Below are 27482 nucleotides of genomic sequence, written 5' to 3'. Positions count from 1 at the left end.
TGGAAACAAAAATGTTTCATGGCATCCAGTTTTCATACTAAAATTTTTTAAAAAAGCAATTATTGAAAAAAAACCCCACGTACAGAAAGACCTAAGACACATAGATGATTCTTTCTGACCCAGATATTATAAGTTGCATTGGGAACTGGTGCTTTCTAAGGGTACTTAGAAAGCACCAGTTCCTAATGCAACTTACTGCTTATTTCATACAACCTATTGGATAAATTCAAATCATAGCATAAATATAGGTCTAAATCTGCATCTGCAAAGCTTTGAAAGCTGTGCCCATTAATTTGGCATGATGTAAATGTGATGGGCAAACTTATGCAAAGTCAAACTGCATCTCATGTGGGCCTTAAATAGAATTTGGTTTAATAGAGTTTTGTATTTTTAAGCACCAGATATCTGTGTGGGTGTCAATTTAGGTGCTCTCAAAACAAGGTATACAGCTGCAGCTCAGAGTTTTAGTTTTTTCCAAAATTTTACAGTTGAAATTCAAGCAATTGAACTTTTCCAAATACCCATTCTTTGCTTCAGTACAACTAAGAACTCCTGGATACCAAGTACTCATCAGTAGTGTAGAGGGAAATATTTCTCTTAGTGATGGTTTTAGTCAGCTTTACAATTTTTCTTTAAAACTGCCATATTTAAGGGCCTAATTACTAGATTTGATAGAAAGTTTGAACATGATTTTTCACACTGTTATTTTCCTTGTCTTGAATGCTGTGTGTTTCATAAAATGCTTTTTAATTCCTCATAAATTCTAGAATGGAAACACTTAAGCTGTTAATTTGACAAGAAAATTTTCAGTTGTACTAAGAGTATAATTTTCCCCAATGCACAGTATGCTTATTTGGAGTTTCCAGAAAAATCTGTTTTGTCATTTGTGCATCAGACCTAAAACCCCTGCGTAGTTTGGAGTTCATAGTGCAAGAGACTGAAACATTGTTGAGGTTCATATAGATCAAGTTTACTATCAGACTTAAAATATAAACAGAGGCATTCAGACTTTTTCAGAAAAAATACAGTAATTATTTTATGTACAAAGAAATAACATTCCAATGACTTCATATCAACTCATCATTGAACACAAAAGAGATGTTTTCAAACATAAAAAATGTGTTTTGAACTCACATTATAAGAAACATAACTACGAAACAGCATTCTTAAACCTCAAGAAACTGGAGAAGAATGAATTAAATACTAGTCTTAGTGAAGTCAAAGTAAAAATCATGCGCACTTCAGTGTAGTCAGGGTTTCTTCCACCATATTTGTTTTAATAAAATCTGTCAATATATAAATTCATTAGGCCTTCAATTCACCACACAAATACAAGGAAGGGTAAAAGCTGTAATGTTTGGCATGCCAAAGTAGCATTATCCCAAAGCTGCAGACCTGTAAAAATGTTTGATGTAGCTAAACAAAAAGAGAATAATGTAGTTAACATTTAAAGTAAAATTTAGTCATGCTAAATTTTGGAATGGGTTTAAGATAATTGTGCACATTATAATCAGCATCTTTGCTGGGAGCTATAAAACCATTATGCATTATATCAGTTATAGAACCCAGCCCTGAATGCAGCAGACAGAAGAGATATGGGGACAAGACCAAAATTAATGCAGCAAAAGAATGAAATTTAATATACTTTGTCTATTCTCAGCTCTTATTTTGTCTATGAATTTGCCTAGTTCAACTTCTGTCTGCTGGGTGAACTTTTTCCAGTTCTGTTCTTTTAACTCATCCTAATTTTCAGGTATGTTACCTATTCCTTATAAAAATGAGGACCAGTCTTGTGCAGCATTTTGAATCTGTACCAATGAAAAAGGGCTTTATTCTGAATTAAGCACTTACCAGTTATTACGTACTTTAAAGTATGAGTTTGTATATTTAAATCAAAACCTGATTTTTTTTTTAACAGCACAGATTAGGCCACTTCTTACACTGCTGTCTTCAATGGATTTTGTTTAGTTTGAACTGACTGGACCCTCTTGTACAAGTCCAGTGAAGTACAAGTAAAAGCAGAATCCAGTTTTCTCTGTCTTGCTGTGCTACATCTGGGCTGAAAAAAAAAGTCAGAAATGATGGTACCCAACAAAAACATTGCATCGTGAATAAACATGATTAAAATTTTTAAAACGGGATTTTAGCATAGTCCATTTTGGTTTGGGGTTTTTTGAGTGTAATTTAATTTCAAAGAGTCATGATTTAAGGCTGAACTTAGCCGCTCAGTTGCTAAGACTGTACTAAATTTGTAAAATTAATCTGTAAAAAATTATGCTATAGCAGTTTAATTGTTAAAACAGAGAGTGTAGTGAAGGAACTTCAAGGACTTTCTGCACTGCAAAGCCAAAACAATTAAAGGTTTAATCACATCTCTGGTGGTTAAGGCTGGTAAAATCTCTCAGGCAATATGTGTGAACCATTTTATAGTTCCATTTTGGTTATGTAGGCACTAGTTCAAATAATTATATTACTGGACTGCCTTGTAACATTTGGATAGCTCATTTCTGTGCTATCCATTACTGATGATGTAGACCACACTGTTTCCATAGAGATGATCTCTCTCTTTTATCTCTTGTCATATAATTCTCCATGCAACACATTAAATACTCTTCACAGAGCAGAGGGGAAAATTTTTCTCTGACATCTACTCCATTGGTTGGAACTTCAATATTGTTTATTCCCATGACAGTGGTGATCCTTTTGATTCATGTTTTCAGAAAATCAGAGAATTGTGAGACAACATATAAGTATAGAAGCAGTTTCCCCTTTTAACTGGTCCATTGTTAAAGAGCTGGTTAACTGTAGCTTGTTGTCAGGATCATAGGTTTTAAGTGAGGACTTTTAAATAGTGGGTTTAAACTTTCAACTTAAATTCAGAGTGTGTGAGGGTTTCTTGATGAATTTCAGCTGTTGGACTTGTGGAGCTAAAGGATGGTGGGATTAGGAATTTACCAAAGGACCTGAACCTCTGTAACACTGGGCAAACACTGGTGTGATCTGCAGTGAATTGATGTAATGCCAGTTCAGAGGTTTGCAGAGTTAATGTGTGTATCAAATACGACAGAGTGTAATTACATGAAAATGACCCTTTCAGATGTGTGGAAAAACAATTTCAAAGGCAAGTTATATCATATTTAGAGACATTTTGTACCCCGGTGAAAGGAAGCCTGCACTCCTGATTTGTTTCAGCTTTTCATGGTGTGCCTCTGATACCTGGTAGACACAAATAGCTGCACAAAACTGGGACTTTTTGGATGTCTGCCCTTACCTTGCCATGTTTATGAGGTTATTTACTGCTGAACAGAGACAAGAAAATCAATTGGTCATTTACCATGTGAGCAAAAGGACACGTACTGCAGGTTCTTCTGGCTTGAAACAAACATAATAAATCTATTCTCTAGCCTGTCATGCTTTATGTAGACATCCTCTCTATCACTGCTTTGTCAAAGTGAAGAAATTTGGTTTTCAGCAATAAATGATTCTATTTTAGACAAACTTTGGCCTACACTCAGTGCTTCTGCCTTTTTCAATAGCAGTGTTAAGTTTTTCATTGATTAGCCAGGAAAGACCTTCAATGTTTAGTATAAGCAATCTTGCTGGTTGCTGAAAATTACAATAAATGAAAACACAATCTTGATTTGAAATCATGCAATATTTTTACTAACTCCCATATGTTCACTGAGATGCAGAGAAGAGACTGCAGCACACCCTGAACTGCTGTAAATTAGCATAGCAGTGTAGAGTGGAGTGGCTGATGATCTGCTGCATTCTTTCTTGAACTGTTGGTATTATTTTGGTGCCATTTATCAATATTTCCTGCCTGAAGAGTACACGCTCTCTCTTTCTTTAGAAAAATGGGCAGATACCGACTTGCACTCTTTGTTTTGTTAGATGGGTTTGTTTCTACAAGGTATGTACAGCAAGTGATAATTAATGTTCACAGTGTGAAATTGCAAACTCTCCTACACACCCGAGGAAAATGATGTGTGCTATACATCAAACTATAAAATTAAAGGTTTTTTTGAAGTGGACTCTGCCAGAGCAAATCCAACTATATTGCTGGACTAAGGTTTATGATACATTTTCAGCAGGATATCAAGTTACTGCAAAATGCATATTGCATATGACTTATATATACAGAATCTTTCAAATTCTGGTATATTTTCTTAAAATCATGAATGAAAAATGGATAGAGAAGCCTAAGCAGAGGAAAAAAAAATCACACACATTTTAAAACCCTTTGTACCCTTATAGCATTCGGTTCTAAATCATCTGTGAAATTCTCCAATATAATAAATTCCAAAGTTTTGCTTTAGATATTCAAATTGGTGCATACAACAAGTCTTGCCTGCAGACTCGGTCTTACTGTCCACGTCTCCCCACCTTACATAATTATGGACTTCTCTCAGGATCTCTCAGTTCATTATGTACTCACCTATCTCAAACACAACCTTTGAATTGGTTTAATTGCTACACTCAGCCTTTTCTAGAAATACCCTATTTGATTATCTCCATAACAGAAAATCTTATTTTCACTGTATGACTGGAAATGCTAATTGAAATGTATCACTTCCTTTATGTATATCTGAAAAGAGGTTAACTGCTCAGAAGAAAATAATAATTTTTTTCAGCTCATTGATTCAATCCACTAACTCGTCAGACATCAAAATGTCTTTCAAAATGTTAATTTTAAATTACTGCCTTTCCCTTGCTTCAGAAGAAAATATATTTCAGGATTAGATTAAAATGTGATCAAATAAACACATACTTTAAAACATTAAAAAGGTTGGTGTTTCTAAGGAATATGGGACTGATAGTAAAATTGAGTTACTCTGTCTACCTTCAGCAGTTAATCAGCAATGGGAATAGCAACGTATTATTGTTAGAATATTTATATTCAAAGAGGAAATGCCAGCCTAAAAAGAGTGTAATCCAAATCTCTACTTGCCAAAACCCCTATAAAAATAGTGATGGAAAGAGAGTGATGACAAAAACTCAAGTTATCCCAAGTCTCTTCAGTTGCTGGGTTTAAAAAGGGTGTCTGAAGTGCTCTTAGGTCTCAGAAACAAATCCTAGGACTTTCCTACAAGGTGAAAAAATACTGGCATGCCAAACATTAGCTTTCCTGTCCTTAACAACCAAATAAATTAATGGTATTTCCTTCCTGTTGAGCTGTGTTTTCTAGCTTTTTGCAGACCTGATTCACGAGTTAGAGTGAAGCTGCTCTCTCTGATTTGCTCCAGCTTTTAACCTGGCCTTTTCAAACACTGTCCTGCAGATACTGTAGAGCCAGAGCATGAGGTTACATCTGGAACGTGGCAAGCTTGGGTTCCCTTCCCCCATGTGAGTTCTTCCACATATGTGGGAGATGTGGAACTGCTGTAAATGTAGCAGTCACAGCACATTTCAGGACTCCACAAATGGGGACAGTTTTCTTAAATGAGCTAGTGTTGCATTAGTCACCTGAATATGTAAGGTGCAAGACTTTGTGCCAGTATGCCATTATTCTAAGCAAATCATTTTCAAGTTCAGATCAGCTGTCCCTATAATCAGCTGGGGAACCACAGGTTCCTTGTTTCCTGCTTCTCCCTCTTTCTTTCTCCTATCTTTTTCATTAGGTTTTAGTTGCCTGATTGACATCTGTTTCAAGGGGATTTACTGATAGTACTTAATGTCTAGAGATGAAGATTCTCATCTCGATTTAGGTGTGTGGACTGCCTTTAATTTGAAAAAGCCATTGAATTCTGGTTCAGCTGGCTGTCCTTCAGTGAGACAATAGGTGAGGTTACCTGTTGTAAGCTGCAATGATTAGACTATAGTCCAATGGTATGTGCAGGCTGAAATGATTGTGGCTATTGCAGAGCTATCCACAATTTTATAAAGAAGGAGAAAAAGAGGGTTAGACTGTAGGGAAGAGAAAGAGCTCCATTTTAGTTGTTTTGAGGCTTAGGAATAGACTCTTAGGAGGAAGAGAACCAGGAGAGGCCTGAATCACAGGAGGGGAGGAAGGAATTTGTAAAAAGAGAGAACTGTTTAATCCCACTTTAATAGGCAATGCAATGCAACAGGTCCAAATCTGTGGAGTGTAACTGAGAATCCAACAGCAATATCGTGTATTTGAAGTTGTTTCAGATTAGGTCTTGTCCTCTCCCATGTAACTCATCAGTTACATTTTGTGGCTGTTTCATTGGAATGGAATCCACATTGTGCACTGTGAGAGGGCTTTGTGGAATCATGGCAGTAGAGATCTCATCAGAAAATTGGAAAATTGGCATTCAGATATGAATGTGATAGAATGAAAATAATTCCAGAACATCAGACCAGTTTTCCCAATCTAATCTTAAATTTTAATACAGACACACCCGTAAGTCAACTGTATTCAAGAAGCATATACATGACAAGTTTATTCAAAAATTTGGGTGGGACCTATTTTAGAGGAATGCAGCTGTGAAACTGAATAATTTTTCTTATTTTTAAATTGCTGTCTCAAAGACCTTTTACCTGCATTTATAACCATAGAACCATATTTTTTAAACTGTGCTGTAAATACTTTTTTGAAATGTAACAAGAAAATATCCATTAATGTTAGCAATGCTACTTGAACCCTATTAAGGCATCTTTGACACAAGGGTATAGATGCAGCTTCAAGGCAAAATGAATCACATCTGTCTATATTATCATCTTGATTTACTTTTAATTTGGATTTTATTTTATGATATTACACTACAGCTTAATCTAGGAGTTAATGGGTTATTACAAATCTGTTGAAATTCACTAACAATTCAGTAAATTGTTTTCCCATTGTCATTTACCTTTGCCTGTGCAGCCTTTTTGCTGGTAAACAAGTAATTGTTCCTGTCTGAGTTTGTGGATTTGGAGCCCCAGGTTATATTTTATTCCTTCTCTTGCTTTCTACCTCTTTTCTCCCTTGAAGTCTTCTGTTTTAACATTTAAATGTTATGTGCTCCCATTATTGAAGATCCAAGTGCTATATAGAAAATCCATTTCTTTTTCTTTCTTGCATGTAGTGTTCCTGTCAGTTCAGTTTAGTGTAACCTTAAAGAAGGGTTTGATTTCAGTCTGTGCTTGATTTCACATTGCCTGTCACTGATAACAAATGTGTCCACAGTGATCCAGAGCTGAATGAATGTCTGTGCTATTTCCTTCCTCAATCTCTTAGATATTATATTATGATTATAGTTATTTTTCTGATTTTGTCCTCTGACCAGCATTCTCTCACAAATGAAATTTAAAACTGAAAGCATTATATTAAAACTAAAACTTTTTATTGCATGTCTTTTCCCAAGGTTTAGGATTCAAAAATCCTCAACCACAGATTAAAAATGTTTTCATAGCATTAGATTCCTTCCAGCCTCTGAATGTTTTGATTTTTCAATTTATTTGATAATTTTTCTTTCCTGTTTTTATGGTCTGTAATGCGACAAGTGCTATACTGTACACCAAATGGGAAATCTGCAGTAATGTTTTGTTGTGGCACTTCCTCCCACAAAAATGAGGGTACAATGTGTCATTAATATGTGTGTAGTTCAGTATGCAATATTTACAATATCTTTAGTAAATACAGACTCTATTTTTTCTGCCTTTGATTTTTTTTAGTTGCTTGCATAAAAAGTAGGGTTAATAATTTGTTACCTTTAGTTTGACTATACATTACATTTTTAATAGCTTAGCCACCTTTGTTTGAGCATTTAGATTGCTCTCTGTCCCCACTGTCAGTGTACAAATGCACAGTTGAGAAGTGTGTTTTATGTTGTTGTGGAGGTTCCTGTTTTCCCTCAGAGCTCTACATCCTACTGTTCCAAGCAGATCTGTTCATCATTGCCATTATGTGTTTATCCAATGACAATCATGGAAATATAGAATAATTTTAGTTGGATAAGGGCTCAAAAATCATTGAGCTGAGCCATTAAGCAAGCACTGCCAATTCCATTACTGAACCATATCTTTAATTGCCACACCTAACTTGTCTCTTAAATACCTCCAGGCATGGTGACAGAAGCACTTCCCTGGGCAGCCTCTTCCAGTGCTTGACAACCCTTTCTGTGAAGGCTTTTTTTTCTGATATCCAATTTAAGCCTGCCCTGGCTGATGCCATTTTGCCTTATCCTGTAACTTATTGCTTGGCAGAAGAGACCAACCTTCTTCACCCAAGCACCTTTCAGGTACCTATAGAAAGCAGGTACCTAAGGAAAGGTTTCCCAGAGCCTCCTTTACTCCAGGCTGAAAAACCACAGCCAAATCTGACCATTTACTGCAAGAATGCCTGGCAATCAAAAGGATCTGAAGTAGCCAGGTGGCTCCTTCATGCTGATGACCAGACATGCAACTGTGTGAAGTTGTACCAGACATTGTAAATATGATGCATTCCTGTTACTTCATGTTGCTTGGCTGTTTCAAAAGCAACTGACAATTGATTATTGAAAATAAAAGCAAAACCAATCTACCAACCAACCAACACCCAGCAAATCCAGTAGTTTACTAGAAAAGGTATTTATTTTAGAATTCCCCAGAAATGATATTCTAAGTTTCAGGTTATTTTCCCAGTGGAGAATTGCTGGTTGATACTTTTGATGAACATGGGTTAAGCTTTCTTTTCTAGTAAGAATCTGTATAGGGAGCATACACTGATGATGTTAGTGATACTACCCAAGGTAATCAACAGCATCATTCAAATGTAAATTTTAGAAAATGATTAAATAAATATTCAAATGCATTTTCTTCACAAGCTCTTCTATGAATGTTACAGTGTCTCTTCTCCATATGCTTCCTGCATGTTCAGGGGATTAGGAATTTTAATGGTCCTCAACTTTGTATTGAGCAGAAGATTACTATTCACCTTTAATTTTGAAGAAAAGTCACTGCAGCTCTCTGAAAATCTCCCAAGTCCTACTTGGAATTAATGTAGTGAGATAAGTAATATTATGAAACCGAAAATATTTATTTGTTCTTAAGCCAGATTTTTACCTTAGGGTAATGCTGAATTTGTTGACTTAAATCATTGTTAGAAATGGTCTGCACAAATTCAAACTGATGCTGTATGTGGGAGACAGCTGGTTGTCATGGTAACTGTAGTGCAGTTTTTAATTCCACTTGGTGAGTAATGCTAACACAATGTTGCTGAATAGACCATGGCTTAGCAAATAGAAGCATCTTGAATTCTCCATGTCAGTGTTACAGACTAAGAAAATGCTTTGTTCAGGTATATGTACACTGCATCGTTTCTGGCTTATTGCTTTTCAACAAGGACACTTAAAAAGCTAGAGGATATCAAAACTATCTAAAGCTAGAGGATGTCTATCTAAAAAGCTAGAGGATATCAAAACTGTATGGAGAATATGCTTTTGGTGTGGCCCTCAAAGAGCCCCAACAGGGTGATAAAATTAAAAGACAGACAGTAAGATTTCTATGACCAGTAAATATGATTTTGTTTCCTTATGACTGTTGTCAGTGCATTTTTAATGTGTGTCTATTGAAGAAATGCTGGATATAAAAATTTAGGGTGTCAGAAGCCAATCAGTTTTTATTATTGTATTTATTTGTGGAAGAAAATAGGACCTTAACTGAAGTTATTTCATTTTGTTAAAGCTGAGATATTCACCTAATGCAGTGCTTAAGAGAAGACCTTTGCTTTTCAGGTAATGTGTCCTATGTGAAAGAAACAAAAGACAATAGGTGTAGCTGGGGAAAGAGGACCAAAATCCATTTGTTAGTTTGTGAATTACTCTTCTCTAGACCCTCATAATTACTAGAAAAACACTTTTTCTTTATGTAACATAATAGAGAAGAATGAGAATATAAATTTAAGTAGAGTCTGTGCCCTTGGCATCAGTGTTTCCATTTCACTGTGGATATATAGAGCTTCCAGGACTCAGAACTCCTGATGATAATTGTCTTTCTCATTGCTGAGATAGACAGTTTGGGACTCTGCCAGTTTTAAAAAAATACACTGTCTTTCAGCTAATAATGTTACTTATTAATTTTGTGCACGATGTTAGTCCTTCACTTGGCATGAGAGACTCAGCTTTTTTCTGTATTGATTTTTTTTTTACCCCCCTTTTACTACTTGAGCACACTTCTTTCAGATCCTTGCTCTAAATAATTAATTCATACTCTCAGGTACTCATGTCAGCATCTGGTATAGCAGTAGTAAAAGTCCAGAAGTGCATGTGATTCACCAAAGTACTCCCATCTGATTTAATGCAGAAAGTAAAGCTGGGAAGTCCAGAAGGAAAAGGTTGTGAAATGGTGAACATATTAAGTTTTTATGTTAGAAAATGAACATTGCTACTGTCCAAAATAAAGGCATATCAGTTTAATAGGAGACTGGAAGTGATTCAGCAAGAATGATAACACATTTAAAAAAAATCCATCAAATGTGGCAGGGGAAGTCCTTGAGAATCTCTGAACTATACACACTGTTGATGTGCCTGACTGGTAAAATAAAAGTCCTTTAAAATAAAGGCCTCTGGTAAAAATTTTTGAACACATGAAATACACTGATGCCAGAAGAATTGACCTTTATGGAAAAAGATTAGAAAATCAGTAGAACAAGAGGGAAAGACCAAGAATATTCAAACCATTGTGAATACTTACAATATAACAATGTAAACCAATTAATTTTTCTAATGATTAAATAGAAAACTTGGTGCTTGTATAATTAATTTACAAGACTTTAAAAGTGAACACTTCATGGAATATACACCACTATTTTAATGAACACGTTGCTGTGGCTTTTTCAGTATGCAGGCCCTGCAGCACTAATACTTGAAACTATTAATTCAAAAGCCATGAGCAAGACAAAAATCTGTGTTTTCCTGCTCAGTCCTGTAGTACACTGAAAACTGGAAGCAGCTTTTTATTTGGAAGAATTAAGATTGTTATTTTTCCCTCTTTTTGATCTAAGAAATGGGGAAAGAAGACTGAGCTGAGTTCTTAGTTATTACTATATAAGTCTCATCCCATGTAACTTTAGCTGGGTTAGCACCTGTCTGAGTATTTAAAGCAATCTCTTATATCACAATCTCTTGCATTATATTAGGAATCCTCATTCTCAACAGTCATTGAATGGGAATGAGGAGATTCTCTTCCTGGGCTTAGTTCAGACCTCACCTGGATTCAGCCACTATATCAGAAGGATCAAGTGACCTTTGGTGTCTGAAATCCAAGGGATTCACTGAGAGTGATAGAGTGCATTCTGCCCCAGAAATATTACACCATCCTCACCCAATTTAAACCAGGAGTTTTCAAGTGATGAGAGATGACAAGTACTGATAATGTGTGCAATATTTTAAAGTCTTAATCAGGGGAACATTATCACTATTTCACAAGCAGCTGAGCTACAAAACTTGATTTGACTAGAAGATTAAGATTTTAATTCAGTCAGCTTTTAGAACTAATATGACATAGACTATATCAAGTGATTATTTATGTGGTAACAAACAAAAAAAAAATTCACAGATGCCTAGGTGTTTTACTAGCATCTGTAAAAGATTAATAAATAAGAGGTAAGTTTCTGCCACCCTTCTTAAACTTACCTGACTGTATAAAGTGATCAGTAGGTTGGTGGAAATCTGGTCTGATGGAAGGTTTCTCAGACTTCACTTCCATTGTGGTTGGATTTGGATTTTACTGTGACTAATGCTAGCAAATATTTTTGATTTTCCCATAATTCTGTCACAAAACTCTTAGAAAAACATAGCAGAACCAATCAAGATAGTCCCTAAGCTCCTACTAGAACAGAAGTGTGTCCAGATAAACTAGTGGTCTGTGATGAGTGATTCAGCTGGAGGTAAAAGTGTTCTCTTTGGCTCTGAATGTTTTCTGGCTGGATTCTCTTTGGCTCTGAATGTTTTCTGGCTGAGCTAAAGGACTGACACCAGATTTTCACATGAGCTACAGACACAATGTGCCTGTGGATGTATCAGCATGCATGGTATTTGGCCAGAACTGAATTTCAGAGGTGAAATTTTAGACTAACATTTCACTGTCACACTGAACTCAATATCTTTATTTTGTGTCCACACTGAGTGCATCAGAATGCTGAAGATGTGTGTGAGACTTGCAGAGCAGAGTATGGGATTCTGCATGGGGGCTTTGGGGAGTAGCAACTTCAACTGATGGCTCAGGCACTGGCCGTAGTGGAGTCTGTCTTCTCCTTCACACTCAACATCTCAGTTACAAGAATTCTCTGAAAATGTCACTTGCCATCACTGATACAAATGTGCTTTAGCTCCTTGCAGCTCAAGGCCCTTGAGTACTTTCATCCAAATGCAAATACCTCTGTGACACAGAACCTCTCTCCTGCTGATGTAACTGTACTCACTTCACTTGCTTTTTTTACATTTCTTTTTCCATGTGCTTTCTGACTATACTGATAATACTTTCTGACTATACTGATAAATTGGCTACATGGCTGAAATTCAGAAAGCAAATTATTATTTTGGCAAATTGGAAATAAAAATATATCAGTTTTTCAAAATTGAAAAATTAGTTTTGGAACAGGAGGGAAGAAATCATATTTGCTCCTCTTGAGGAGGCATAATTTCTTGATTATTGTGAGGATAGTGAACTTGTATCCCAACTGAGGGAAGGAGAGGTGTGGTTGTGCATAAAAAGGAACTAAAGGAAAAGGCATCTTCTGGTTTTCTTTTTCTCATACTTAACTGTCTGTAAAGCAAAGGAATGTAGTGATCTTGCATCTGCTTATAGAAATGTGTGTAAGAATAATGTTGGGTCTGAATTGTTTAATGACTTTAGGCAACAGAGATCATTCTCGATGATAATATCCAAATGATTCAAAATCAGAATATTGAATCATTTCATGGTGTGGAAATTTTAAATTCACTTCCTAAAAGATCAAAAATACTAAAATTATTTTCAGCAGTTTCAGCTTTTCTCTAGTGTCAGAGAGGGACAATGTTTCAGCAGTCATCAAGCAGCAATGTCAGCATTTCATTGCAGTCATCTTTATGAAAAGGCAGCACCAGAAAAACACTTGGACTTCTGTATATCATAGGCAATGTAGAAGCTCACTTTGCCTCAGGAAAATTATATCGAAATAGTTTATTAAAAATTTATCAACTAAGCCTTTTCACTATATTCCCACTTATATTACTAGATGAACTACTATTCATCTAGCTAAGTGTGAATATCACATCAGTGAAATCAGAAGTCCTCTCATCATGTCCTATAGTATGATTAAATAATGGCAATATTCAGTCATTGAATTCAGTTTTGAATTACTGTATTACCTAATGGTTGCATCACTATCTACTCATAAATCTATACAAATTATCTAAGTCTTTAGAAAAAATATCATATCTGTAATGGTATGTATGGCACTCCACTAAACTGCATATGAATTTTGTTTTCTCAAACATAGAAGCCACTGAGTAGCCCATCTCTTTTTAATTAAATTGCGCTTCTCCAACTTTAGAAATAATTTTGGTAACACTTTTTGTCTGACTGTTGGGAAATATTCTCTTTGTTCTCATTCATAATATCTTGTTATAAATGATAAATACTAAGCTATGCAGAAATACTGTTATGAGGCCTACATTAACACAATTCACCTAGTTAAAATAAATAAATAAATTAAAAGTTACCATGGCAAAAAAACTTATGTATGCCAGTTAAGTCAGAATTCACATGATTCCTTTTTCTAAACTGGTAATATTTATGTGTAATTGAATTTGGTGGTCAATGAGCTGTAGAAGATATTTTGGTTAGTTAGGTATTCTGTATAATTATGATGTCCCTCCTAAGATCCATGGAGATAGCTTTGTAATTATGTAGCTGAAAGTTCCACATAGACAGCTCATGAATTTTTTTATTGTCCTTATATTTTAAAATCCTAGCAGAAGTTCATCCCATCCTCTAAGTGCATCTGCAACAACTAAAACCATAGCATCAATGTAACAAATTTGAATATTCTTAAGATCTTTCCAGAAAAAAATCATACATTTAATGCCTGAAGATTAATTGAGCTTCTAAATAAAAATGAAAATACTCCTTCATCACAGGCTGTTTAGAGGAAAGTGCAGCATTTCTAGGAGCTAATTCACCCCTGAAAGGCCCAGTGAACCAAACTCCTGAGAGGATGAGCTTTCCTGTAGAGTGCACTGCCAGAAGCCATCCTTTTCAAAAATGAAGCTGCAGCGAGTCTCTGTAGGTCCACAGCTCATAGTGTGAGTGTTGGAGTGAGTCTAAAATCCTTTAAGACTTCAGAGATCTTCCCCAAAACCCCAATAAATTCTAGTTGAAAACTTAGAGGCCACCCATAAGAACTCTTAAATTCCCAGGAAGATGAATTTTATGCATTCTGTGGTACAAGTTTTTGCAATATGGCAAGTTCAGTTGTGGACCCTGAATTGAAGCAGTCATTTAGTGCTGCCTGAAAAAATTTGTTGCCTGCAGCTCTTACATGTGTCCAGCATGTTTTCAAAAAAATAATAATATAATTTTCACACTTTTTTCATCACACTTTTTTCCTACCATGAATGTATAGTCTTTTTTTCTTCTTAGTGAGATTTTTATGAGCTCTCTTAGCTGTATATTGGGGACATAAGTAGAATGTTCAAAAATTCCTTTAATCAGGAAATTCATGAGGTCTTAGAAGGAATTTTAAACACTTCTTGTAAAACAGAGAAATAAATCAAACCTTTCTAAATTAATTTTGTAATTCTGTCATAGAACTTTCAAATACTTTCTCAAGAGTAGGTAATTTTTTGTGTCCATAATGCCTGAAAAGTACCCCACCCTCTATGTTATAAAGGCTAGGAAATATTTGTATATTTTAAGTCTGCATTTTTGCTCTTGGCTAATGTCCTATTTGTCCTTGTGCTCATGCTGGCCATTTGCTTACATGGCTTTCATTTTGCCTGGCTAGCAAAGCTAAGCTCCTTTATTTCCCACTTGTGAAGTAAATTATTCATTCTAAGGGTGACCCTAACAACCATCCTCTACATCCATTTTATTCTGGACTGACTTTTCCTCAGCCTAGTTGATCAAAATTGTGTATTATATTTCTGATTAGGCCTTTAAAATCAGAATATTTACATGGAAATGAGTCATCTTGTATGTTCTGGATTGTATTTGTAGTCTTTTCTTTTTAATTGTTAAATCATAGAGGCTCTGAGTCATCCTGTGATCAACCAGTGCTTTCACATCCTTATCCTTATCTTTTGCTTTCCAAAGTGGCTTGTTTCACCAGCTTATAATAGACAATCTCATTATAAATATGTAAAACATGATTTAGAACATTGTCTTAGATGACATTCCTCTTTGTTTCAAGGTCATCAAACAAAAATTGGAAGTCTTTAAGCTGATTTTTGTACTAACTTTGGATATATTCACTCCAGCCTCTCCTTTCAAAGTAAATAATTGTATTATCAATTGTATCTTGTTCCTTATTCACCTGAAACTAATTGCTGCTAGTTCTTAATGTCTCAAAAGAAATCAGGTGAATTGTATTGCCCTCTCTGGAAAAATAGTTAGTGAGGAGAACTATCATTTGGGTCTGGCATTATTGACCTTTGGTAAACCTACTCTCTCTCCCTTCATGATCTTTTTCTTTAATTCCTTTATTTTTTTTTTCCACTTTTTCCTTCACAATAGCTCATTAACAGGTTAGCTGTTGCTTGTAGATTTGCACATCTTTTCGTTTTCTTAGAAAGTTTGCAAGATGTTCAAATGTGAAATATAAAATCCTAATTTGGAGACTTTTGGTTTTTACTTTTATTGGAAAAGGGCTACTGACAATCAGATTTCCAGATTATTTTACATTATCAGCTTTTCTAAAATTTCAGTGCTGTTTGCTGTATCTGTTTTTATAGAAACAAATTTTTCAGAAAACTTTTTATTATTAATTATTAATACTTAATTATTTTATAATTATTATAAAACTTTAAATTATTAAATAATTAATTATTATTATTTATTAACTTTTAAAAATATCTTTTGATGCAATTTGCATGTATTTATAATTTATGCCACATTTTCACTGTGCATCAAACCACCTTTTATGCCTGGCTAGAACAAAGATATCTTGGACTCTAAACTTAGTTTTCCAGAAATTGAGATGGATGCAGACTGCAGGATTACTACATAATGACTTTATGACATGATAATCCCAACACGCTTAGCAATTTCCTCTCAGTAGCCAGGTAATTTCCTGTTGCATTTTTGGAAGTACTGCTTCATTTCATCCTGGGAATCTGTATAAACTCTGCTTTTCACCTGCTTGTCATCCCCCAGCCTTTCCAGACTTATGTTCCAACAGCGCTCCGGAAAGCACAGTTAAACTATGACAAATTTGTAGCAAGACTGTGTAGGTAAATTAGCATGGCTGGGGGACTCCTACTTTCCTTGTTTGGTATCATCCCATTAAAAAATAAAAACCAAAATCCTGTTTGTTTTAGCACCTGGCAAGTTGATTGTCTCATATAAACATTTTCATTATTATTACAAACCCTTATTTGGGATTTTCCCACCTGGTCTAAATTTTGGGGGCTTTTTGTTGATACTTTCATGCCAGAAAAAGAGATCAGAACTCATGCACAGACTACCTAAAGCCTCACAGAACTGGGCCAAATGCCTGTCCTTATCTCATATATTTTGTGCTGAGATAATTCCAAAGGAGTGTTGGTTAAATACCTACCAGGACAGTTGGAAAACACAATTGTGCCTCTTCCTATTTGTTAACAACTAAATCTTCCATTGCTTCTAAGGATCTACTGTCCTATTTGAAGGACTAAATACAATCTATTATATATGTATAAATAATTTATTTGCTTGATTTTATTATTATGACCACGGTGTTAACTCAGTACATATTTAATAATACAGCTATTACCTCTAGAGCTTGGTTTCTAGTTTTTTTACTGTAACTTTATATAGCTTGTGCCTATTTTGGCAGCACCCTTATATCTTTAATAATTTAAAATATGGTGTCTTGCATCTGAGTCTCTACACCACTTTATCAGATTCTTTGAAATCTGGAAACAGTGAAACTGCTTTTCCAGTTCTCCTCCAGGTTTTAGGTGACTTCATTTACTCTTTTTTTTCCCCCCTCCAGACTTCCTCTGACCTGTTGTGAAGGTGCTGGTTTTTAAGTTAAGGAAATTGCTGACTGGAAAAAGATACCTTATGACTGTTCTGAGGACTAAGAATTGGATAGTTTCCTGTGAAATATATTTATCTTAAACAGAAATACTGTGCCTGAGCTCAAAAGTCAATCTAGTACCAAGGCATGCACAAGGAAGAGTTGCTGAAAATAGTTTGATTTTTGTCATTCCACAGCAGTTTCCAATCTCGATAATGATTGTTTGATAATGAGCATGGTCTCTCAGTATTATGCTAAATTTTAGGCAAGTTGAACACTGTAATGGGAAAGCAAAGTTTCAAGAGTAAATGGGAGCAGGTGTCTTAAAGGAATTATGAAAGTAGAAGGGCCAACATATCACAAAGTCACCTAAGGCAAGAGGCTGTCTTTCCTAAACACTTAAAAACTCCTTGTAAATGCTAGCATTCATTATAAGAAATGGACTACCACCAGAATAAAACTGCCTAGGGAAAAACTTCACTTTAAATCTCTCATTTTTCCCTTAAAACATTTTTAATAAGGGCCACACATGCATGAGTTGCAAGAGTCTGTAGCTCCCAATATCCTGAGGACCATTTCTGCTTTAGAATGAGATTTTTAATTTAAAACTTTTAGAATACAGTTGGATTTATTGGTTCTGTTTTAGTGCCCCAGATATTTTGAAAAATTACACACACACACACACACACACACTCAAAAATAGGTCTAAAATGGAAACAAACCCCAAAACTTCAAAAGTACTTATAAAACTGTACTGTCCAAATTATGCATCAGAGTGTTTAAAGCAACCTTTCATTCTGCTTTTTGGAAAGTTGACCAGGTTCCAAGAAGTCCTAGGAGCCAGGAGTCCTAGGAGGCCTCCCAAAAAATCCTAAGAGCTGGTTTAGAGCTGATAAGCCCTCTTTCCCTGGCTGCAAGTCACACAGCAGATTTACAGATATCTGGGCAGATGACATGGAAGACACTTCAGAGGGTTTGAAAATTGCATCATTTCTATCATATTTGTGTGCAAATGGGTGAATATCTATGAATAGTTTTCATTTTAAAGACAAGCATTTTCCAGAAGAAAAATGCTCCTTAGAAGAATCTACACTGTGTGTTCAGGATTCCCTTTTTCTAATCAATGCCAGTACAATCCAGTTAATAGGACTGAAACTGAAATGGAGTCATGATGGGATTATTGACATTCTGTTTTGAAAACACTCACAGAATGTCTAAATCCTGACTGGTGAAATGCTGACACAAACTGTAAGCTTTTCCAGGAAAATATGAGGTGCCAGTGCTGTCACTGCAAGGCTGCGGCTCCTGTGGTGGGTCTGCATTGCTCTTTCTCTCTTCTCAGAGGTGCAGGCAGCTTCTTGCCACCAGCATGCTCAGATACTTTAGTTCCCGTGTGATGTGGTGATATGGTGCCCAAATAAAAAAAAAAATTAGTTGAGATGATTTATGTGAATTTTGAAGCATCCGAAGTACAATAATTCCCTCAAAACTTGATGTTGCTGTCATTGGTTTTAGTAATATGTGTTCCTGTATTGTATTTAATCTCTGAACTCTGGAGCATCTTACAGGGCAAAATAAATGCCATCATTTTAATCTCATTTAAGTGAGAGGGAAACTGAGGCAAGAGTGGGGAACTGACTTATGCTTCACATCACACAAGATTATCAGAATACATGACTGAACCTTCAGTCAGATTCCCTTCATCCTCTACCACAATAATAGGAACAACCTCAGTGCTCGGATCCTCCCTCTCATGTGAATAATAAGTAATACTATTGAAAATTCTCACACATCTTAGATGAATATAATGTGTTTATTCATATTTTTAAACAGCACCGTGAATGTGTGGGCCTTCTCACTATGTGCATTTTTCATTAATATCCTACTACAGGATCTTGTTGGCAGGCTTACTCTCTTGCTGTAGCAGACAGTTGGGTGTTTAATTTTGAGGAATTGCTAAGCAAATATTTGATCTGCAGCAAGTAGTTTGACTTTACGTGTGCATTTGTCCAGTTAAGGAATACCCTGTCCCTTTGCCTCTCACTCTACCAGAATGCCTACACGCAAAAAAAAATTGAAGTAACAGGTAGTATAAGTGGGCATATAAAACTGTACTCCAGGAAGTGACTGTAGGCAATTTAGTGAAGTTTATTAAATAGTTTGTGTTAAGTGTATTCATATTCATTTTGAGCAGACAACAAGGGAAAAATGCTCTCCTGAAGTCTGATCAGGAAAACATTTTCTGTAAATGTGTCTTTTTGTCAAGTAAATAATTTGATGTTGCTGCATGTTTGAGATTTGCTCAGTCAGCCCGAGCAGTGCAACCAGTCCACACTAATTCCACGGCGGACTGTGCAGCTTTTCTTCCCTGCCTTCAAGCCTTGGCCCTGATGTGAAGCTGCAGCTGTGGGTAAGGCTGGGGCACCGTGGGCACGTTCCTCCCTCCCTGCTGGGTGCTGAAGGGTCTCTGTGAGCAGGGAAGAGCTGGGGGCAGCTGGCCCTGCCCAGCCCAGGGACGGCCACCTGCCCCAGCTCCCTGTGCTTCAGGTGGGAGCAGCTTCCACTCTGCACCTCCCCGGTCCCACAGGCAAGCTCTGTCTACACCATTACTTTTTCCTATTAGTATCACTAAGTCCCAGTGGAGAAGCAATTAGAGAACCACAATAAATTAGATGATTTGCCCTCTTAGCAAAAGTGCTATAAACCTGTTGTTTTCTCTGGTTTGTGTAGGGCTGCTTTTGTCAAGTCATAGCTTAACATTGTTGCTTAACCCAGTGCCTTTAGCTGTTGGTTTCATTATCATAAGCTTATTCATATGCTTCTATCTTTCTTTTTTGTGTGTAATGAGTAATTAGTGTAATTTAATATGTCATCATTGTTGCTTTTTCCAGCACAGAATAATAATAAAAATCCAGCATAAATATAAAATTAATCACACTGTAACCTCTCTTACACATCTGTACGTCTCCACATAAGCCCTCAACAGTGATCTGGCATTTGATAAATGACACTTTTAAGAAACTCTCTGCGTACTTTTTGATAGCAATTTTAAGGCCAAAATGGTATCATCAGAGGTTCAGCATATGCAGATAGTTGGGATATCATAGAGTAAAACATGTCTATTTCAGAAGCATGAAATAAAGCCAATTATAACAGCTTTGAATTAGACAGTGGAAACAATCTCAGGATGAGTGCTTGATGTTTAGCTCAGTTAATACCAATTACAGCCTTCATAATAATTTAAAATTCTAATGTAGAAATGTTCTGTTGCTATTTGCTCTTTTTTTCTCTGTACTTTTAATGAGCAGCATTGCCTAGATTGAATTTTTATTTTTATTATTTTAAAAAGGACGTTTTTGCAGTTTTACTGTTAAAATCTGAAAACCTTCCTATAATATACATGGTAAAAGGAAAATGGTGTACAGAAGTCTTTATCTCTTTATTTAAGCATTCAAATGACATCACAGACCACTCATGCCTTCCTTCCATATTTATTCCATGGTCACTAGATGCTTCTCATACTCATTTTAGTTTGCTGATCTCTGTTACACCTTTTATCTCTCACATGTGTATTTTCCCCATACATGGATGTATATTAAATGTCATGTTTCTTTATATTGTTGTGAAGATCATTGTTTTACTTCTGAAATAGGTAGTGCACGTGTGCTATGAGCAAACTGTGGTAATCTATGTAAATTATGTGCACAGAGCCCTACTCTACCCTTGGGGGAAATGCAAATTAGAACATTTTGTAGTTTGTTTGTTTTTAAATACATACACTTTTCACATCAAGGCTCAGGACAGACTCCCTGTTTATTTTCCCATTGCTCATGATTTGTTATTCCTTGTAAATATCTCAGTCTTTAATGATTAGTTTGCTACTTTGGAAGGAAAAAAATACTTGATGAGGGAAATCCTCAAAATACAATGCTTTGTGTATTTTATAGCTCTGCTGTATGGGATTTATCTGCTTGTAAAAGGGTATGTAACACACGACTCAAAGCCATTATAGTGATCTGACAGTCTTCATTCATTTTCTCCCAGTGTAGTCTTGTTTTCTTCTTTTACATTAATGTTTGTAATATTTTTTAATCCTGCATGACTAAAACATAGTTAACTGATTTTCCTTATATGAAGCAAGAAAAACATATTCCTAAACTGTGTTGTTTACTGCACTTGCAGTTCTCTGCAGATGTAATTTGTTTTAATAATAAAATTATTTTTATATCCTTTAAGTACCCTTTCAGAGAAATGTTTTAATGTAAGTTGTCTGATTCTATTTTAAGTGAAGGAGAAAACCTGGTAGAGGTTGTCTCTTTAAATCGGATCTGCAGTGTTGATGGACCCTCTAGCAGGCACGGTAAGAACCATTCTCACCTCTGCAGCAGGGAGCTTGACCATATAGACTCTCACATTCAATCAAAACGTTTTTCCTTTTAATATGCACTGTACCAATCCTATTCCCATGGTTACAGCCCGTGCTTCTTTGGTTGCTTCCAGACTGTTGGAAAAGGAAGGCAGCATACATTTCTTGTACAGGAGTTTAAAACATCATGAAAGCAACCCTGTTGTGATTTGCATTTTAAATGTTTCTTTTTTTTTCTCATTGTACAGAATGCTGTAGCAGTAGCTTCAGTTCATTTGCCACAGTCTGTCTTCTCTCAGTCTTCAGCCTGGCAATCTGTTGATAACTCCACTTGCAAGCTACAGTTTATTGTCTTTCGGAATGGAAAACTCTTTCCTAGCACAGGAAACTCATCAAATCTCGCAGATGATGGGAAACGTAGGACGGTTGCCACACCAGCTGTTTTTGCTAAAATAGGTGAGAAGCTGTTATGCATTATTTTCTTTTCATCTAAAAGCTACGGTATACTTGATTGTGCAGAGAATAGAGGGGTAGAGTATGCAGTGTGCTGGGAGGCTGGAAACAGTCTCTGTCTTTAGTACAATGTTTGCAATTGTTCCTGTCTGCACGATTTTATTCAGATTGTCCTGCAAATAAAGAAATGCCCTTACGCTACGATTAGAATGCAAATTCTGGGCTACTCTTTGCTGGCTGTGTTGTTACAGATGCTCGCTTCTTAAAGCTGTCGGAAGGATCCTTGTTTTACTCTTTACAGTTGCAATGTTAGTGTCCTAGGCACTGGTAAAAATAAGGCTTTTGGAGTGGGAGTAGTGCCCTGTTGCATGTATCAATACTCAGCAGTATACTTTCTGATGCGATGGGTGTAAAACAGGTGTTGTTACAGACTTCTAACTAAATGACATACATTGTATGTTCTAGTGAATCAATATTTTGTTTAATTACTCACCCATGCAATTTTACTAATTTTGTCCGACACTGAATAGTGCTCTCATTTGTATTAACATTTTAAAATGTTTGAATGTTACTTTCAAAGTGCAGAATTGTCTCAGCTAATAATCATGCCATGAAACTGAGCCGTTTCTGCAGTTACATGGGCAATAGTGTAATACTGGTCATAAATGAAGAATCTGAAACAATAAAAAAGATCTCCTTTGTGAGGAATTATTAGATCATTTTGACACAATATGTGATTGCAATGCTCAGATTTATTTATACCATTGCAAACTTCTCCGATGTGAGCACTACCTTTGATTTTGACCATTAAGATTTTATGTCCACTGGCTTTTTTCCCCCTAGTTTAGTGTATCTGGTCTCTTTACAGAGCATTCATCACTAAAGGGTTTTCCACTCCGTCTCTCTGATTCAGTTTTTTCCTTTTGCAGATGGGTGCAGTTTTGGAAACCTCACCAGCCCTCTTACTATAGGATTGAGGCACTTTGCACGGGGTATAGACCCCATTGCAGCCTTCTGGGATTTTGACCTTCTAGATGGACATGGAGGCTGGTGGGGAGAAGGGTGCCACATAATTAGTTCTGCAGGCAATATTACCACCATTCAGAGTACACACTTCAGTAACTTTGCAGTGCTAATGGTAAGTATATGACTTAGCAAATATATTTCTCTCTCTCTCTTTTGCCATACATTTATGTTTTATTTGCATGCATCTGTTTCATTCTGATTTGTCAGTAGCTGACCTTCTGGATTTTTATAATGTTCAGCATAAAACAGTCTAAAAGAAAGTAAGTTACTTAACTGCTAGCAAGTGAATAAACCTGGTGGTCAGTTTTAATATCCTGAGACAGGCCTAATCAGAAATGACATTAACTTCAGTCTTATAAATGAAAGTTCCATCAAGGAATAATTAGTACATAATGGTTATAAATTATATGACAGGGTTTAAAAATGTATACTCCTGTGTGCTTTTACATCAGCACATCTCAGAGGCTGGTCTGCTTTTGTTCCTGCCCTGCACTGTGTTGATCATACTAATTAGTTGCAGGCATACCGCAATGTTGAATCATTTAATAAATGGAGAGGAATAACATCTTCTGCTCTTTTAAGTATGGACAGAGCTGTCCTTGTTGATTCTGTGGGAGTTTTGGTTTGTGCACCAATGCCGATAGCCTACTTACGAAATTGCTGTTTCTGAAGGAAAATATTCCTGTGCAGTGCTAACGCATCAGCTGCTTTGCTCTGTTCTCAGTCACACTTACAGTTCCCATTGCAGTTATTTAACTAACCTGCTTAACAGAAAGTTACCTTCATGAAAGCAAAAATATTATGCATACAATAATTATTCAGGGAGTAGAGGAAAGCAAACAAGAAACTGAAAGGTTTCTAAGCTTTAGAAAATCTTTGCACCCTTAAAAATATTTATTATGAAACAGTTGTAAAAAGAGTAGATGTGTGTACTATTAATACTAGATTGCTCTTGAATGCTGATGCATGATTGCACTGTAGATGCTGCTTGTGTACATTACAGAAATGTTTATAGTTGAGTAAATAATGTATTGTGTGTATGTGTAAGGGACAGCAAACACAGGCGACAGGAATTGCGAGGACGTGTGCAGAGAATACCAATCTGCTGCTGTCAGATGGAGCCCAGATGGCAGCCAATCATAGCACAAAGCCCTGCTGCCCACGAGTTAAATGCAGATATTATCGTCCACTTCATAAGAACTGATTTCCCTGAGACTTAGTTGAACATTTTTTTACCTATTATAGAATTGTTCAGAATGTAAGAGCTGTTCCTCAGATTTGATGACAGCAAATGTACCTCATTTTCTACAGCTCCTGTGAGTTCCCTTTCCCCCCAGCCTCTTGTTTCCCAGAATGTGAATAATAATTTTGCTTTGAGGGTGTTTTTCCAAATTAATTAAAGAAAGCACCTGTTGACTTTGCAGGTGCCACACCCAAAATGGCTTCCTCCTTCTTCAACTGCTTGAGTTCAGCATGTTGCTCTTAAACTTTGAGCAGTTACTAAATGTTAACTAACAGTTTGCAATCAACCAATTCCACAATTTCTTTTTGTTTGAAAAGTTGAATACTGATACAAGGGCTGCAGGTAATTTTTGGATTGTAAAGCCCATTTATCTCTTAGAAGATGTAGGAGATGGGTTTTTCTTCAACTGTAAAGGCAACTGAGGCACTTTTTACTGGAGCTTTTGTATCTGGTATGTAATTCTGCTTTAGGCATTGTGTTTGTTTGTTTATGAGCATTTGACTGTGGTTTATTTCATGTGTGCATCTTCCAATTTTATCTGTGCAAGACAAGAAAGTAGAATCTTAGAATCACCCTTGCTTTGCAATTTCTATGGTGGCAAACAATGGGATATGCTTCTTAGCTCATGTTTCACAGTAACTTTTAAGGAAAAGGATGACAAGTAATTTTTAAATAAACATATATAAATATGCACACACACAAATCCACTTTCCAGTCATTGTCTTTCTAAATAGATAATAGAAAACTTTTGTAGCTTCATTATGTCCAAACATTTTCATTCAAGTATTATTTCTTAATCACTTTTTTGTGGCATAAAGTCAAGGATTATTTTATTTGATAGAAATTATGCTTTTCTGGGCAGTTCAATTCTCGTAGCAGAAATGAAAAATACTTCATTGTTCTGCATTGTTATTAATTTATAAAATGAATGGGATAAAGTGCTTATATGTACCTTATTAATTTATATCTATATGCCTAATGTATTTTAAAATACTAACAAACCATCAGCAAATTCAAGATACCTGGCATATGGTGTGTAGCTAATGAAATTAGCTACAATATCATGATACATGTCATTAATCTGTAATTCTCTAATCTGTTAAACAACAAAAATTCATAATTGATTATTATGGTTGGGGGTAATTGCAGAAAACTGAAGTAGTATCTGTAAACTAAAAAGCAGCACTAAAGCTTTGCATTGCCATCAGAATTGTGTACATCCTGCTGTAGATGAAGCTGAAACAGAAGCCTCAGTCAATCCAATTGTCCATTTTATGGTTAGCACAGCACATATTCTGGTTTGGCACCTTTTTAAATAGTAAGACAATGTTTCCTAAGTTGCTTCATAGAAGTTGTTTATGTCTATGTAACATAAAAGGGTTAAAATAAAGGTTTTCTAGAGTCCTTTTTTTAGAAAGGCAGCAATCAAGGATTTATCAACAATGATTGATAATTAATAAGCATGAGCATACTTCAAGTGAGAGGAGTCATGTAGAGCCCTTTGATTTCTCTCTGTGACAGTTGTTCAAGTGATGTCAGTGAGAGAGAAAGTTTACTTTGGAGCTTGGGTTGGGAAAGAGGTACATGCTCCTTCCCTCATGTGGCCTCACACTTTCACTTTGCTCTGGGTTAGGTTGGCAAATAGAAGTAAAACAATAGAGTCAGACATAACAGAGCATTATCTATTTCTGATCAGGTTTTGAGTAGTATGTCCTACAGGTGAGAGTAAAATAATGTGAACTAACACCCACATTATATTCCTGCCTTTTACTTCATGTGCTGTGTGCTCAGACTAGTCCTCTGTTTTGTCTTTTCTTCTGTTATCTATAGGAGGAAGAGAGTTTGTTACGCTCTAGTTTCTTTTGGAGGTGTCCAAAGCCCTCTAGGGTCCTGAACTCTGCAATATGATTTTCTATTTTAGAGTAAAATCATGGATTTGTATACTCTGAAGCTTTGTCATAGCTAATGATAAGTATTTGCTTCTTAAATACTGAATAATTATGCTGTTGTGTGAACAAAGTTGTACATCAGTATTTTAATTTTTCAGGACAATGTTTGTGTATGTTATGACCAATCCAGAGACCTCCATATCTGAGGAATAACTCTTCAGGAGATGAAAAAAATATCCAATAGCAACAATGAATTTCAAAATTTGCTAAATACATTTTGGCATACATTGTCCTTTGTTCTTCCTTTCATTTTTCTTAGAACACAATAGAAATTCAATAGTGATGGATATTACTGTAATTGTATACAGCATTTCCTTTCCCCCTTAGACTGCTTTGTCAATAGTAATTTCCTCAAATCTGCCAAATAAACACAAATAAAAATATTAAATCTAAGTATGATACTTCCCAATTAACATAAAATGGATTAATAAATATTCTTAGCACTTCTAATTGTAATCCTAAAAGTTAAATCAACATAAGGTTAAATCAACATAAAATCAAAAGCAGCTCCTTTCCTATTTTGTCACAATTTGTCATATTATTCCAACCAACATAGGTTTGGAGTTTTGGGTCTGCTTTATGTGCATAAGGAGTAATTATTTGTAGAAGCAGCATACATTCAGTGGATGCTTGTATGAAATAATTAGGGCTGGGGAGACTGAACTGACAAAACCAGAGCATATTTGAAACTGTTCTGGAAGCAAACCTTGGAAAATGGTGTGAATGGGAAACTGAGAAGAGGCAGGATGCTAGGAATGGATCACAGCAAGAGTTAGGGCACTTTTCTCTTGTTGTTTTGCAAGCATGCCCCCAATCTTTGTAGTCTTTCCAATCTGGTACAAAAAAAGCTACTTTTTCAACATTTTCATTGTTACTGGAAACAATTGCAGAATTTCTTAAGCCTGTTCAATTCTGAAGACAGAATTCTAAACTTCCATCTTTCAGGTCTTCTGCAAATTAAGCAGACTGTCTAAGCCTTTTGAGAAATTAATTCATGAGTTGGGGAAGTATTACAGAGATGTCATTTAGAAGGTTGACATAATTACAGTATTTGACTTTTCCCCATAGAGAACACAGGGTTTTCTCATAGCAGGCTGTGGAAACATTGTTCTGTACTTTGAAAAATCAGACTGCCTATAACAAGAGGCTTAAGAACGAACATTGCAAGTCTTTTTTAATGTTTAAACACAAAGTTAAACACATATAGCATAGACCTTAGTAGAGTTTATGCACCAAAGTTTGTGAAAATGATCCAGAAAGTTTACTTGCTATATGTAAAATTAACATTTGTTGTAGTGGGAACTGCAGAATTCCCTGGAA

The 27482-nt window shown here is 35.8% G+C and overlaps 1 protein-coding gene across 1 annotated transcript in view; it reads left to right on the top strand.

Moving 5' to 3' along the window:
* The window catches only part of LOC118688171 (adhesion G protein-coupled receptor A3), a 252313-nt gene that overhangs the window by 180990 nt on the left and 43841 nt on the right, over positions 1-27482 (top strand). The window contains exons 13-14 of the mRNA XM_036385594.1: positions 21740-21947; positions 22874-23082. Of these exons, the coding sequence (XP_036241487.1) occupies positions 21740-21947; positions 22874-23082 (417 nt within the window). The remainder of the gene's footprint in view (positions 1-21739; positions 21948-22873; positions 23083-27482) is intronic.

The sequence above is a fragment of the Molothrus ater genome, chromosome 8, assembly GCF_012460135.2.
Source record: "Molothrus ater isolate BHLD 08-10-18 breed brown headed cowbird chromosome 8, BPBGC_Mater_1.1, whole genome shotgun sequence".
In the NCBI taxonomy this organism is placed as follows: domain Eukaryota; kingdom Metazoa; phylum Chordata; class Aves; order Passeriformes; family Icteridae; genus Molothrus; species Molothrus ater.
The sequence above is the reverse complement of the archived record's forward strand: the minus strand, read 5'-3'. Positions and strand labels throughout refer to the sequence as shown.